Raw genomic sequence first — 12,766 nt, 5'->3', positions numbered from 1 at the left:
ATCTACACTTGAAAATTGCCAAAGATGTCGCTAGCATAGTAACTAGTTAGTTTTGACAATTGATAACGCTGAAAGTAACTGCAGTGGAAAATTGGCTCGTGTGAAAGGCTCTTCGGATTCGTTTTCTATTCCGAGTTGTATCAACTGTGCGCGTTCAGCTCCGTTAACCCTTTACAATTGGGTAAAGTCTTACGACACGAGAGAACGGAGAGAAGTGATGTTTCTTCTTCATTACCAAAATAGACGCCGCTGTGCTCTTAATTGCATCTACCTGTCTGGGTGGCATCTTTGAAAAAGTCGTTGTTTCGCCGCCCATTGCCATCGCGCTGTTCTAGGTTTCGTCCTGATTCGTTTTTGGGTCACCTAGCTCTTCTGGCAGAGATAACCTTCAAAGTTTTCCTAAGCGAGGATAGTAACGTAAAAAAACTAGTGATGGTTTAATAGGGTATTTGCCTAATTTCCCAACGCAAAAGTTCCGACTTGAGTTACGGTAAAATATTAATAGAAACTAAAGTTTTGTCTTTCTTCATCATAGAATTATCGTGTACAGCGCCAAGGTTACAGATGTGAAATCACCGTAATATTTAAACGTGTCTAGTAAATTACCAATTAAAATTGGTCATAAATTAAAACGATGCTTCATCCTTTAAAAATTAATACCCCTATTTAAAAAAAAAACAGCGACATCTGGTATTTTTTGGTCATACTATATAAGCGTTAACCAAAAGTATATACATTAAAACATTAAGTTTCAAACATGCTGGCTAGGTTATAACCATTAACCACTCCCCAATTTCTTACCCCCTTTTAAACCGTCCTACAATCACGAGAGCTACGCCTAGTCCTATTTGCTGTACCTTCAGTTTCTACTATTTGCAACTACTGATTTTGAAAGCAATAATATATAGTTCGCTGAATTATGTTGAAACACGAACGAAACAAATCAATGACTATTTTTTAAAATGACGTAGCTAAGACCCCGCCTGTGATTGGGCTAGAGCTCGACTTGCATCCTCTGCACTATTCAGAGGTGATAACTATGTACAAAGGTGGGAATCCGAGACTTTTTCTTATAATAGACCGTTACATTCATTCCTGAAGAGAAGGAAAAATACAGAACGGGAGGAAGCCATCTTGGGTTATTTTCCTCGCGCCAAGAAGCTAGAAGAAGTTGGCTAGACTCCCGCGTGTAGTGAACTCTGGCTCCGTCTGTCGTTGTTTTTCAACGTGAGAGATATAACCTAAGATGGCGATTCCCGCTGGTGTATTGGTTTCTCTGTAAGTAATTAATGGAATAATCCATATGTATTTTGCTGTTTGTTACTAACCTAGTAAGACTAAAACTATGCCTCCATATGCACTTAAAACATATTATAGCTTAGCTATTTGATTGCATAGCTTCTATAATCTAAAAGTCTTCCCTATTAACTGCATGGGTGATGTAGAATTTCCATATAAAGCACACTCTAGGTATTTCTTTCTTTCGATGGTTTGTCTAAATTGTCGGTTCAGTTAATGGGTGTATGAAAACTCTACTCAAATAGCTAAGCAATCGTTCACATTTAACGGTACTACGTTTTTTGTATATTGCGCCTCTAAGAGCCTTAAGTGCATTTGCTAGTCAAATGTTTTCTTACAGTAAAATCTAATATTATAGATTAGACGAATGCATTTGTCGGGCTTCTTTGTATTAGCAAGGTTCCATTCTCTTTTCAAATGTTTATTATATTTTTTACTACAGAACAAAATGTAGTAGTTATAACCTTGAGAGTATATATTTATGCGGAAGATTGTCGAAAACCAGTGTTGATAACATAAAATTTCAATTTAGCCAAGGTGTACATACTTTCATTATAAATTGATGAGTGTTAGATTAGTAGATTCTACGAATCAGGAGCAAAAAACATACGTTGGTGCAAATCCGGTTTCCGAGATTTAATTGGTATGTGTATTTTAATTTTCTAGAAGACAGTTTTGAAAGTTTATAGCGCAACACATTTAACCTGTTTCAACCATTTGATGAAAATAGAAAACTACGTGATTATTTTGTTGTTGCCATACGCGTGCTTGCAACTGTTGATACACAAGAAAGTGTTTTAGAACAAAATCATGTTTAACTTTTAGTAATTACACATAATTGGTAATAAAATACGAGAGTCATGAACAAATATTTTGCAGCTACCTAAAACCAAACACGATAAACTAGTTCTAAAACGTATCGTCGTATATTTTGCCAGTATTTTGCGGTTTAAATTTTTTGATTTTAAAAATTTATAGAACTTTCCATTTTAAGGTTTACTTCGTTCTTTTAACTTCTCCAAGTTGTCATTCCCATAGACAGTAGAAAATATATTGAGAACCTAGAAAAACTATTTCCAGGCGGGTCAGGCGTCTTTTTGTGACGGAATTTTCAAACCTCTTTCGCTTGTGCAATAGAGGGAATGGTAAATGGCGCCCCTATCGAGTTATTTATTTTAAACTATTTACAAATACTGTAGGGCCTAACGATGCATCTTGAACACGTTTCAATTCTCTGTTAATATACCTCTCTGCATCCTACAAACATTTCCTTCCGTTTAATAATGCGGAAAATAATTAATAAATTTTTTATTTTTTATTTAAAACGTTCCAGACACAATTCGAACCCGGTTGTCTCCCTCCCAAGTCAGTCAGCGAAATAAGATTTTTCTAAACTAGTACTTAGTAGTGTTAAAAATAAACTGATCCTTGTACTTGCCCAATCGACGCTCTTAAACTTCAAATGTTAACATGGAGTTTGTAATATTTTAGTATACCTCGCCAGTAGAGGCGCCACATGCGAAGGGGTTCTGCCATAGATCCGTACTCAACGCTGAAAATTCAACTGTTCTTCTTGTATCTCTACGGCCATTACATTTCCTAACCTCACGTAAAGAGAAAATTGGGCACTAGCGATATGTAAAATGGGAGTTAATGAAAAGAAAAATCCATGATACAGTTTAATTTATTTTTTTTTTTTTGCTGGCGATTGTCTCAGGATGAAACACATTGGAACTGCATTTATGTCGGCATCACCTGTACTATTAGTTATTTCCATCATATTATTCTTGTAAGAAAAGTGTAAATTTTCGTTGAATTTATGCCGAAAACAATATTGTTTTATATATGATCAGTGTCACGTCTGTGTTCTCTAATGATGAAATTGACTGGGAAGACAGGAAACCTAAAATATGCGCTAACGATCCAAAATATACAAGACCAACTGATCACGGTATTTGAAATTATTTATGCATTTAATATCGAAAAGAACGAGGTATGCAACAAAACGGTAGATAGCCAAAAGCGCAATTTTCCTTAATTGTTAAAGCTGATAGCAATTGAATACCTAGTTGGTCAAGATTATTGTTCCGTTCTGTTGTGAATTGCTCGATTATTTGTAGGCAATTCCTTGGATGTCTACGTTGAAGTCATGATCCTACATATTTACGACATCAGTGAGGAAAAAATGGTAAACCACTTCAATTACTATTTTTTTACGATTGATTTAAATGTTAATTTCGCTTTTCAGGAATTTGGAATGCAAATTTATCTGATAATGAAATGGAGAGACGAAATGTTTAATGTTTCTGATCTGAATATCGACAGACCATATACTATGCCCGATTACGTATCTAAATGTCTTTGGATGCCCGATGTCATCTTTATGAATTGCAAATTCGCGGTGAACATACAAATATTGGTACCAAATTCTGTCTTCAAATTATTACCAGATGGTTTTGTGTACCATTATTCAAGGTATTAATTCGTTTATTCAAAGCCTCGCAAATATCATACATTCCACTTATTCATTAAACAGATATCAACTAGTAGTAAATTGTCTCATGGATTTCAGACTCTATCCGATGGACAAACAAACTTGCTTTCTGCAAATAGGCTTACGTACGTTAAACCTCTAGCTTACAGTGTATTCCATAAATATATGACACTTCACGTCGTTTGTAATTCTTCTGTTTTACCAGAAGTATATAATACTTCTCTTCGAGAGAAATTCACCACAAAGCGAGCTAAGTGTAACGTCATACTTCCCAACATCATTTTACATTTGGAGCAACTTTACTAAACCGAGTCAGATACGCTATAAAGAGTTTCCGCATCATTACTCTATTAGTGTTTAACTATTTGGCAAGGCGCATGCGCTTGTGGGTTTTTGTTCCCACAAGACGTGGTTTGTGGGTTGATTGCTGGCGATTTAGCGCCAAACAATTATAGAATTCACCCAGCACGGTGCGATGCCCATCTGAAGTTTGATGAGCGGGTAAGCAAACAAAAAGGGTGAGTCTGGGAAGAACGACGTTACATACCTAAAGAACTAAGAGGATACAGAGTGTCATCCTTCTTCTATTATCCCCTTCTGGTCTTACTGAGCTCTAGCTGGAGCACAGTGCAATGAATGATGGATGGCAGTTTGGAAATTAGTCTTAATATTTTAATATTAAGACAAGGCCCAGAAGTCGCTATTAAAGAATGATTGGTTCCACCGACGTCACTCCATGACTAGCTCTCACAATAGTGCCAAACTAATGGAGCATATCTTATATACTTATGGTTAAACGCACCTAAAACTAGTTAGTTTCTTAACCATACCAATTCTTATTTTTCTAGTGTATAGCCGATCAAAAGATGCCGAATTAAGGTGGATGGGAGAAGACACTAGTGGGAAGTTAAAATTTCCTAGTATTGTTATAAAATACCCCGTCAAAAACCCGCAATTCGAAATGCAGGAGCCCGTTCCCGAGAAGATTATTATCGAATGGCAGTCGGGTAAACTTAATATTGAAAAAATATTAACGGCGTTGTATCAATCGAATAATCTTTTTAAAAAAAGAATCAGCGATCAATAACACGCGTGATTCACACTTATTTGTCATTAGGTAACGCTACGGAGCTACTTTGCAAACTGACCTTTGACCGTTATATCACGTCAAGTCTATTAAACACTTACATCCCGAGTTTCCTCGTTGTGTGTCTGTCCTTTGTTTCGTTCTGGCTTGACGTTGAATCCGTTCCGGGTAGAGTTACTTTGGGAGTAACGTCGCTACTGACATTATCAACTCAAATAGTTTCAGCCAGATCTTCTCTACCCTCCATAAACTACATGACCGCCCTTGATATTTGGTTGTTCGGTTGTCTTGTTTTGGTCTTTTTGTCCTTAATTGAGTTTACACTGGCCAATACAATAAAGAGAATGAAGACTAACAATGATCATGTACGCGTAAGTTCAATGTTGTCTTTCAAGTCTATAACATAGCCTGTATATGTTGTATACCCACTATATTCGTTATCCCGAGAAAACATTTGTGTTCCAACATGTTTAGTTTTTCAATATTGAAAAAATAACTTTTGACGTTTTGGTTTGTTTTGTAGACTTGGAAAGAGTTAATTCATCGTATGGTATGAATTTACTAAAAATATTTTAGAATTTCGAATAATATTTACAAACATTGATTTATAGACACGTAGAATTTATCCAAAACTAAACTTTGAAAAAAAGGATGGGAATGCTGCGTATTCAAAGTCGAAAGGCCTGGCTCACCAAGACTCTGCTAAAAAAACTTCGTTATGTAGGCCTAACATTGACATTGACCGAGTCTCCAGAGTGTTGTTCCCCGTAACCATGGTGTCATTTGCTACATTATACTGGCTCTTATTCATCTCCAAAATAGATTAGTAGATATTTGAAAAATGAATCTATTATTTCTATTTATCATACACAGACTTCGGCGCGGTCACTCATTGTAATTACTGTTTCAAATGAACGTATGTGTAAAAACTATGAAGTTATACGTGTTTGATTTTATTACGTGAAAACTACACGTTCTTTCAGTTTAGGCATAAAGAACAAGCCAGACATTCTATATATATATATATATAATTTCTATGGAAATATTATGAAGTGATATTTTTTAAGATTCAATGCTGTAGTTTTATGAACTGCTCGAAGTCGCGCATACTTGTCTATATCACCTTGAAAAAACAGCAAGTAACAACACGAATTAAATAGAAAATATTCTCAGACGGTTCAGAGTTAAATATAGATCTAAGATGTTATAAACCAAGGATAATGTATAACATCAGAGACGGGTGATATTTTAGAAGCGGGAATGGAGAACAGGCATACGTCGAAGTCCCAGACCCCCTTCCCCTGGACGGGGGAGTATGAAAGAAGAGGCGGGTCATAGCGACAGAGGTAAAAAGGAATTACGTATTTTTTGCCGTACCCGTCAGCAACGTCATCATAACGTAGTTTAAGTGAGCCAATAAGGTAATTTAAAATTTTCTTTACGTGTTGAAGGGAGGGGCTCTATACTGGGCTATGAGTCGGACTGAAGTGAATACTAACTGTTCTCCATTCCCGTTTCTAAAATTACATATTTCCCTGGTAAAACGATGAACGTTATACTTCGCACGGTTAAAACAATTTTGGTCTAAGATCACATAGTACACGGTACATGTCATTTTCATTGTTGGTGTGAGACGAACAACCGCAAATATATTGACTTATTTCATTTTAGATGGCGCGCGCATTCGTAAAAGAGAGAAACTACCGGCACCCTCTTCAGTATTGAGTTGTTTTTAATATTAATTGCTTCATACTTGGAAACAATATAAATATGTAGGAATTAGAGCGTGTTCTCTCTTTAGCGACTATAGTGAGATCGATAAGCGCGAAGTGCATAAAGAAAACTCAGTATTCCAGACTCTACTTTCCAAACTATACTCTTAAAGTGTTGTACTCAATCCGTAAATGTTAGATCTTATTTTAATGATTTAACATCTCCAATCTGTCATTCACATTTCAATTTAGACCTCAAGAAGTAAATTTTTACAGTAGTGGGAATCAAAATTAAACAAGTAATATTTGTAACAAAAATTTGTGATACAACTTTTGGTTTATTTTTTATATTACTGACGATTACTATAGTATGAAACTTCTTGCAACTACGTTTAAATCGGAATCACGTTTTCTATTAGTTATTTACACGATCTGTTTCTTGTAAGGAAATTTACATTTTTCTCTTGAAATTACGCGGAATTTAATTTTGTTATATTTGACTAGTGTCACTTATGTGTTTGGCAATGACGACATTGACTGGGAAGCCAGGAAACCTAAAATATGCGCCAACGATCCAAAATATATCAGAAAAACTGATTACGGTAATTGAACAATTTCGTTGAATTTGTTGAATTTTCACAATTGTTAAGTGTGTAAAAGAATGAGACAGGAAAATTTGCTCGATCAAATTTAATTTTCCTAACTAATCAAGAATACTAGAGTTTAGGGCTATCTCCTGCACGCAAGTATGGCAGGCGGTACAGAATTAAACCGGAAGAAACCCCATGAGGTTTTTTAGAATTTGATTTTTAGCATACTGTCTAAAACCATAACCAATTAAATGAAAACATTTTGGGTTTTATTTTGGGGATTTTTCTCAAATTACTTTCCGCTCTTGTTCCTGTAGTCGAGTCAGAGCTCAATCACTGTAGTAACTAGCCATCATTCAGACATAGCTACATAAAAGTTGATCTACTTACGCTTTCAATAGTAGTGCAATTATTTTTAGAGAAGCCTTTAGATGTTTACGTTGAAGTCATGATACTGCATATTTATGACATCAGCGAGGAAAAAATGGTGAAACATTTTAATTATTTACTAATTACTTTAAACGTACATTAAAGTTATGGTTCGATTTTCAGGAATTTGCAATGCAAATCTATCTAATGTTGAAGTGGAGAGACGAAACGTTTAATGTTTCCGGACTCAGTATTGACAGACCACGAACTATGCCTGATTACGTATCTGAATGTCTTTGGATGCCCGATGTCATCTTTATGAATTGCAAATTCGCCGCGCAAGTAGAGATTTTAGTCCCGAATTCCGTTTTCAAACTGTTACCAGATGGCATTGTGTATCATTATTCAAGGTAGGAATCGTTTCATGAATATGGTTTGTTATTTACAATATTAATGCATTTATTTACAGATATCAACTAGTAGTAAATTGCGTCATGGACTTCAAGCTCTATCCGATGGATAGACAAACTTGCTATCTTCAAATAGGCTTCTGTTAGTTAAGTTTGGCTAAACTAAAATTAGTTTAGTTAATTCTTTATTTTTGTACCATAATTTCCTCATATTACAGTGTACAGCAGATCAAAAGACGCCGAATTAAAATGGATGGGAGAAGATAATACGGATGGATTAAAATTTCCTAGTATTGTTATTAAATACCCTGTCAAAAACCCACAATTCAATATGCAGAGTCCCGTTGCTGAGAAGAATATTATTGCAGCACAATCCGGTAAAATTAATGCTTGTTGCAATTGAGAATTTGTTTAAAAAACCATGAATGAATAAGAGACCTCAGAGAGTCTTTAACGAAAACCCTGAATAGAATTATACTTCTACTTTTTATTAGGTAACACTACGGAACTACTTTGCAAACTGACCTTTGACCGTTATATCACGTCGAGTCTGTTAAACACCTACATCCCGAGTTTCCTCGTTGTGTGTCTGTCCTTTGTTTCGTTCTGGCTTGACGTGGAATCCGTTCCGGGTAGAGTTACCTTGGGAGTAACGTCGCTACTGACGTTATCAACTCAAATAGTTTCAGCCAGATCTTCTCTACCCTCCATAAACTACATGACCGCCCTGGATATTTGGTTGTTCGGTTGTCTTGTCTTGGTCTTCTTGTCCTTGATTGAGTTTACACTGGCCAATTCAATTAAGAGAATGAACATAAAGAATGGGAAGGGTGCGGTTTCAAATTCGAAAGACTTGTCGCGCCAAAACACTGATAAAACCTCCTTTTGTAACATTGACATTGACCGCGTATCACGGGTTATATTCCCCGTAACCATGATGTCGTTTGCAACATTGTATTGGCTTTTGTTCATCTTGAAAATACATTAGGCCTAGTTCAAATTTGAATTGAAAGATTATAAGTATGTTTGCTAGTGCACCACTGTTACCATCCACATGGTTTTATCACAGTGTTACTTAATGGGTCTGTCACTTGTTTTCTGTGTAACCAATGTGTGAATACACGAGGAAGTGACATATTGAGTTTCTTCGCCTATTCTTTGCAAAATTCATAGTTTGGTTGTTAGTTTACAGCAGTCCTCTAAGTGTTTTCTCTGCATCTTGACATTTTATTACTGTCTTGAATTATGAAAATAAAGGAAAGTGTAAGTAACATTTCATGTGTGTCGAATTTATTATGCGAAAGTTTCATGTATTATTTATGTGCGTATATTTAACAAAAATACATTTTTATGGAAGTATTATGAAGTTAATAACTTCTTAGATACAATATTTTTTGGCGAGTTGCGCAATGATAGTTCAATACCAGATTGAACTATCATCAGATGGGTGATTCTATTTACTAAATACCTCAGAAAAATGGTAGTCGCTAGCAATTTTGTTCTATTTTTTATACAAAACACCGGAAAACAAACTTTGGCTAGTATACTATCTAACCTTGTCATACTTGATCTAACACAAAACAAACGAACTAGGTAGGCCTACGGAAATTTCGAAATGTCTCATTACCACTCCGAGTGACGATGACGTCAAGGAGAGGTATTATACTGGACGTGTCTGCGTGTTTATGTCTGTCACCGCGTTTGCAGTTGGCAAATCGGAGCAACGTCTCCGCAGAAAGCAATTTTTGGTTTCCCAACTTGTTTTAGAATGTGCGTGCAATATATAACATTTCGTGTTAATAATCAAGTACCGGTACTTTCACTGTGGTTTAGTTTATAATTTCCGTCATACTTGGAGAAACATAATTAAGAGTTAGAGCGTGAACTGTGACTGGAGCAACTACTCTGATCGATGAAAAAGACTTCGGGGAGAAAATTCGGTTTATATACCTTTGATTTTCTCCATAAATGCGTTACGTTTGAGTTGTGAGTACTTTATATGGTGATTTTAACATAATCTAGCTGTCATTCCAGTTTCAACTGTAAGGTCAAAAGGTAAAGGTTGACAATAAAGAAAACATTATATGGGTAATGAAACAAAAAGGGAAACATCTGTAATACATTTTTTTGGTTTCATTTCATTCGTGGTTAAGGTAGGATGAGAAATATTGAAAGTGCAATTTTATCAAAATTGTCTGTTCTATTAGTTATTTCCTCAATCTTCTTTTGGTAAAATATTTATACTTAATGTTGTTTCGTTCAAGCTACGTCGAAGTTAATTTTGTTATTCATCATCAGTGACACTTCTGCACTCGGAAGTGATGAAATTGACTGGGAAGCCAGAAAACCAAAATTATGCGCCAACGATCCAAAATATACCAGACCAACTGATCAAGGTAATTGAGCTTAACACAAACTGAATTGAATGAATTTTCAATATCGTTAATTGAGACAATAAAATATTCTCGCCTTAATCTGATTTTTATTGCTAATAGCATACGTTTATTAGATATGTTGCGCAAGTAGGACACTACCTATACTTCTTAATGCTAGAGACCTAGAGCTAGTTCAAGAACGACCCAAGAATTGACTACACTCGGTGTTGGAGTCCATCTTCCTATTTTGTCGGGGCCAAGCCTTTGAAAGGGCCTCACCAACGTCGCTTTACGAGAATCTATGACCTTCGTCACTTCATGACAAGTTCATTAATCAGTGGCAAACCTATGGAGCATATCTTATGAACATATGCTAATAAACTCTTTTCTGAAGTCGAGGTGTTTGACCACCTTGTTGTCTTAAGGTGGAACATTAGGTATGTGGATCCAAAGACTATAGATGTGGCTTAAAACAAAAGTACTTTGGTGGACTGGTAACTTTGAAGGCACATCTAATGCCTTTGGATCCACACACTGGATGTTCAGTCCTCTCGTTTTTGGATGGTATAAAAGAACTTTTACCATAAGTAGTAAACGTTGGTTATTTCACAGGGTTTCGGGCATTGTATTTATGTCACGTGGTGATTTTTTAGTTATATAATTAGTCGCGGTGTGATTTGCAGGAAAACCTTTGGATGTTTACGTTGAGGTCATGATCCTACACATTTACGACATCAGTGAGGAAAAAATGGTAAACCATTTCACTTACTATTTAATTAAAATAGATTATAATAGATTATAATGTTAATTTCGATTTCCAGGAATTTGGAATGCAAATTTATCTGGTAATGAAATGGAGAGACGATATGTTTAACGTTTCCGGACTCGTTATCGACAGACCACGTACTATGCCTGATTACGTATCCAAATGTCTTTGGATGCCCGATGTCATTTTTATGAATTGCAAATTCGCGGCCCAAGTGCAGATTCTAGTCCCGAATTCCGTTTTCAAACTGTTACCATCAGGCTTGGTGTACCACTATTCAAGGTATTTGCTTCATGAATATTAGCTCTTTAACTATTATTTCGTTTATTTATTTATTTATTTATTTATTTACAGATATCAACTGTTGGTAAATTGCCTGATGGACTTCAGGCTCTATCCGATGGACAAACAAACTTGCTATCTTCAAATAGGCCTCTGTAAGTTAAATTTTTAGAATAGCTAAATTAAAATTTGTTTAGCTAAATCTTCGTTTTTGTATCTTTATTTCTTAATTTTATAGTGTACAGCAGATCAAAAGACGCCGAATTAAAATGGATGGGAGAAGATAATACGGATAAATTGAAATTTCCCAGTATTGTTATTAAATACCCAGTCAAAAATCCACAATTCAATATGCGGAAGCCCATTCCCGAGAAGAATATCATTGAATGGCAATCGGGTAAAACTATTTTTCGTACCATTAATCAGATTAGGAATTTATTAAAATAAAAGAATTAGGAATAAATAACAAAGTGCCTTAGTTGGGCGCGAGTCATGGTCAACGACCCTCTTCCATGGGACGGGGTTAAAGATGAAGCAGTGGGATTTATTTTCCAAACCGCCTGTCGCCACTCTTGAACGTGAAGCTTGGTGATGTGGGCGATTAGAACGTTTGCAACGCTTCAATCACATTGACAATACAATAATAATTACCCGAGTCTGCTCTATAACTTCCTAATAAGTTATTTTAAAATTTTCGCTACCCTTTGAAAGCTAAACGAAAAAATATAGGTGAATTGTTATTCATTCTTAGTTTTTTTAAATTCATAATTATTTGATCAAGCACACGATTCATCTATCTGCAAAATACCTTTGTTAAATTGAAGTCCCCTTGTGGTGTGTTTGGAATTCAACTTACACGCTTTCGCAGATTTTGGGCTCTAGCTAGCCATGCACCCACATAACTCTGATTTGGTCCATTTACTATTTGTCATTAGGTAACGCTACGGAGCTACTTTGCAAACTGACCTTCGACCGTTATATCACGTCGAGTCTGTTAAACACCTACATCCCGAGTTTTCTTGTTGTGTGTCTGTCCTTTGTTTCGTTCTGGCTTGACGTGGAATCCGTGCCCGGTAGAGTTACTTTGGGAGTAACGTCGCTACTGACGTTATCAACTCAAATAGTTTCAGCCAGATCTTCTCTACCCTCCATAAACTACATGACCGCCTTGGATATTTGGTTGTTCGGTTGTCTTGTCTTGGTCTTTTTGTCCTTGATTGAGTTTACACTGGCCAATACAATGAAACGGAAGAAGACCATCGCTGTACGGTCGACTATTCATATGAGTATATTTTGAGTAACGTTCTGAAAGTCAAAACTTCACCTCTTTAAAATCTTCCATGTCGTAGTACTGAAATTAAATTAAAACTACCTAGACTTCG

The 12,766-nt window shown here is 35.8% G+C and overlaps 3 protein-coding genes across 4 annotated transcripts; all 3 read left to right on the top strand.

Annotated features, from left to right (window-relative positions):
* Positions 1 to 2,989: 2,989 nt before the first annotated feature.
* LOC149588227 (gamma-aminobutyric acid receptor subunit rho-2-like) lies at positions 2,990 to 5,783 on the top strand. Of its 2 annotated transcripts, XM_089863047.1 has the most exons (9): positions 2,990 to 3,088; positions 3,153 to 3,250; positions 3,420 to 3,487; positions 3,548 to 3,774; positions 3,836 to 3,918; positions 4,642 to 4,800; positions 4,911 to 5,251; positions 5,404 to 5,430; positions 5,492 to 5,783. In XM_089863047.1, the coding sequence occupies exons 1-9, from the start codon at positions 3,018 to 3,020 to the stop codon at positions 5,705 to 5,707; spliced, it is 1,290 nt and encodes a 429-aa protein (XP_089719173.1). In that variant the 5' UTR covers positions 2,990 to 3,017; the 3' UTR covers positions 5,708 to 5,783. The 2 variants fall into 2 exon arrangements, with proteins under 2 accessions (XP_089719173.1, XP_089719174.1); XM_089863048.1 differs by lacking the exon at positions 5,404 to 5,430 and having other exon boundaries at positions 4,911 to 5,245.
* Positions 5,784 to 6,546: 763 nt separating this feature from the next.
* Positions 6,547 to 9,155, top strand: LOC149588226 (gamma-aminobutyric acid receptor subunit beta-1-like). The gene is made up of 8 exons (XM_089863045.1): positions 6,547 to 6,891; positions 6,962 to 7,033; positions 7,097 to 7,194; positions 7,602 to 7,669; positions 7,735 to 7,961; positions 8,021 to 8,103; positions 8,180 to 8,338; positions 8,456 to 9,155. Exons 2-8 carry the CDS (start codon positions 6,963 to 6,965, stop codon positions 8,947 to 8,949), a joined length of 1,200 nt encoding a protein of 399 aa, XP_089719171.1. The 5' UTR covers positions 6,547 to 6,891; position 6,962; the 3' UTR covers positions 8,950 to 9,155.
* Positions 9,156 to 10,851: 1,696 nt separating this feature from the next.
* LOC149588225 (gamma-aminobutyric acid receptor subunit beta-1-like) lies at positions 10,852 to 12,749 on the top strand. The gene is made up of 6 exons (XM_089862891.1): positions 10,852 to 10,900; positions 11,020 to 11,087; positions 11,158 to 11,384; positions 11,457 to 11,539; positions 11,623 to 11,781; positions 12,320 to 12,749. Exons 1-6 carry the CDS (start codon positions 10,852 to 10,854, stop codon positions 12,679 to 12,681), a joined length of 948 nt encoding a protein of 315 aa, XP_089719017.1. The 3' UTR covers positions 12,682 to 12,749.
* Positions 12,750 to 12,766: the final 17 nt, after the last annotated feature.

This window comes from Phalangium opilio, unplaced genomic scaffold (assembly GCF_054372755.1).
Source record: "Phalangium opilio isolate 3A_F unplaced genomic scaffold, DU_Popi_V2 ptg000662l_1, whole genome shotgun sequence".
Lineage (NCBI taxonomy): Eukaryota > Metazoa > Arthropoda > Arachnida > Opiliones > Phalangiidae > Phalangium > Phalangium opilio.
This window is presented reverse-complemented; position numbering and strand designations above follow the sequence as displayed.

Coding starts and splice junctions, on each gene's coding strand:
- LOC149588227 (XM_089863047.1), top strand. CDS start 3,018: ATGAAACACATTGGAACTGCATTTATGTCGGCATCACCTGTACTATTA. Junction 3,251..3,419: donor TACAAGACCAACTGATCACG/GTATTTGAAATT, acceptor GATTATTTGTAG/GCAATTCCTTGGATGTCTAC. Junction 3,775..3,835: donor TTTGTGTACCATTATTCAAG/GTATTAATTCGT, acceptor TTCATTAAACAG/ATATCAACTAGTAGTAAATT.
- LOC149588226 (XM_089863045.1), top strand. CDS start 6,963: ATGAAACTTCTTGCAACTACGTTTAAATCGGAATCACGTTTTCTATTA. Junction 7,670..7,734: donor ACATCAGCGAGGAAAAAATG/GTGAAACATTTT, acceptor TTCGATTTTCAG/GAATTTGCAATGCAAATCTA. Junction 8,339..8,455: donor TATTATTGCAGCACAATCCG/GTAAAATTAATG, acceptor ACTTTTTATTAG/GTAACACTACGGAACTACTT.
- LOC149588225 (XM_089862891.1), top strand. CDS start 10,852: ATGCCTTTGGATCCACACACTGGATGTTCAGTCCTCTCGTTTTTGGAT. Junction 11,088..11,157: donor ACATCAGTGAGGAAAAAATG/GTAAACCATTTC, acceptor TTCGATTTCCAG/GAATTTGGAATGCAAATTTA. Junction 11,385..11,456: donor TTGGTGTACCACTATTCAAG/GTATTTGCTTCA, acceptor ATTTATTTACAG/ATATCAACTGTTGGTAAATT.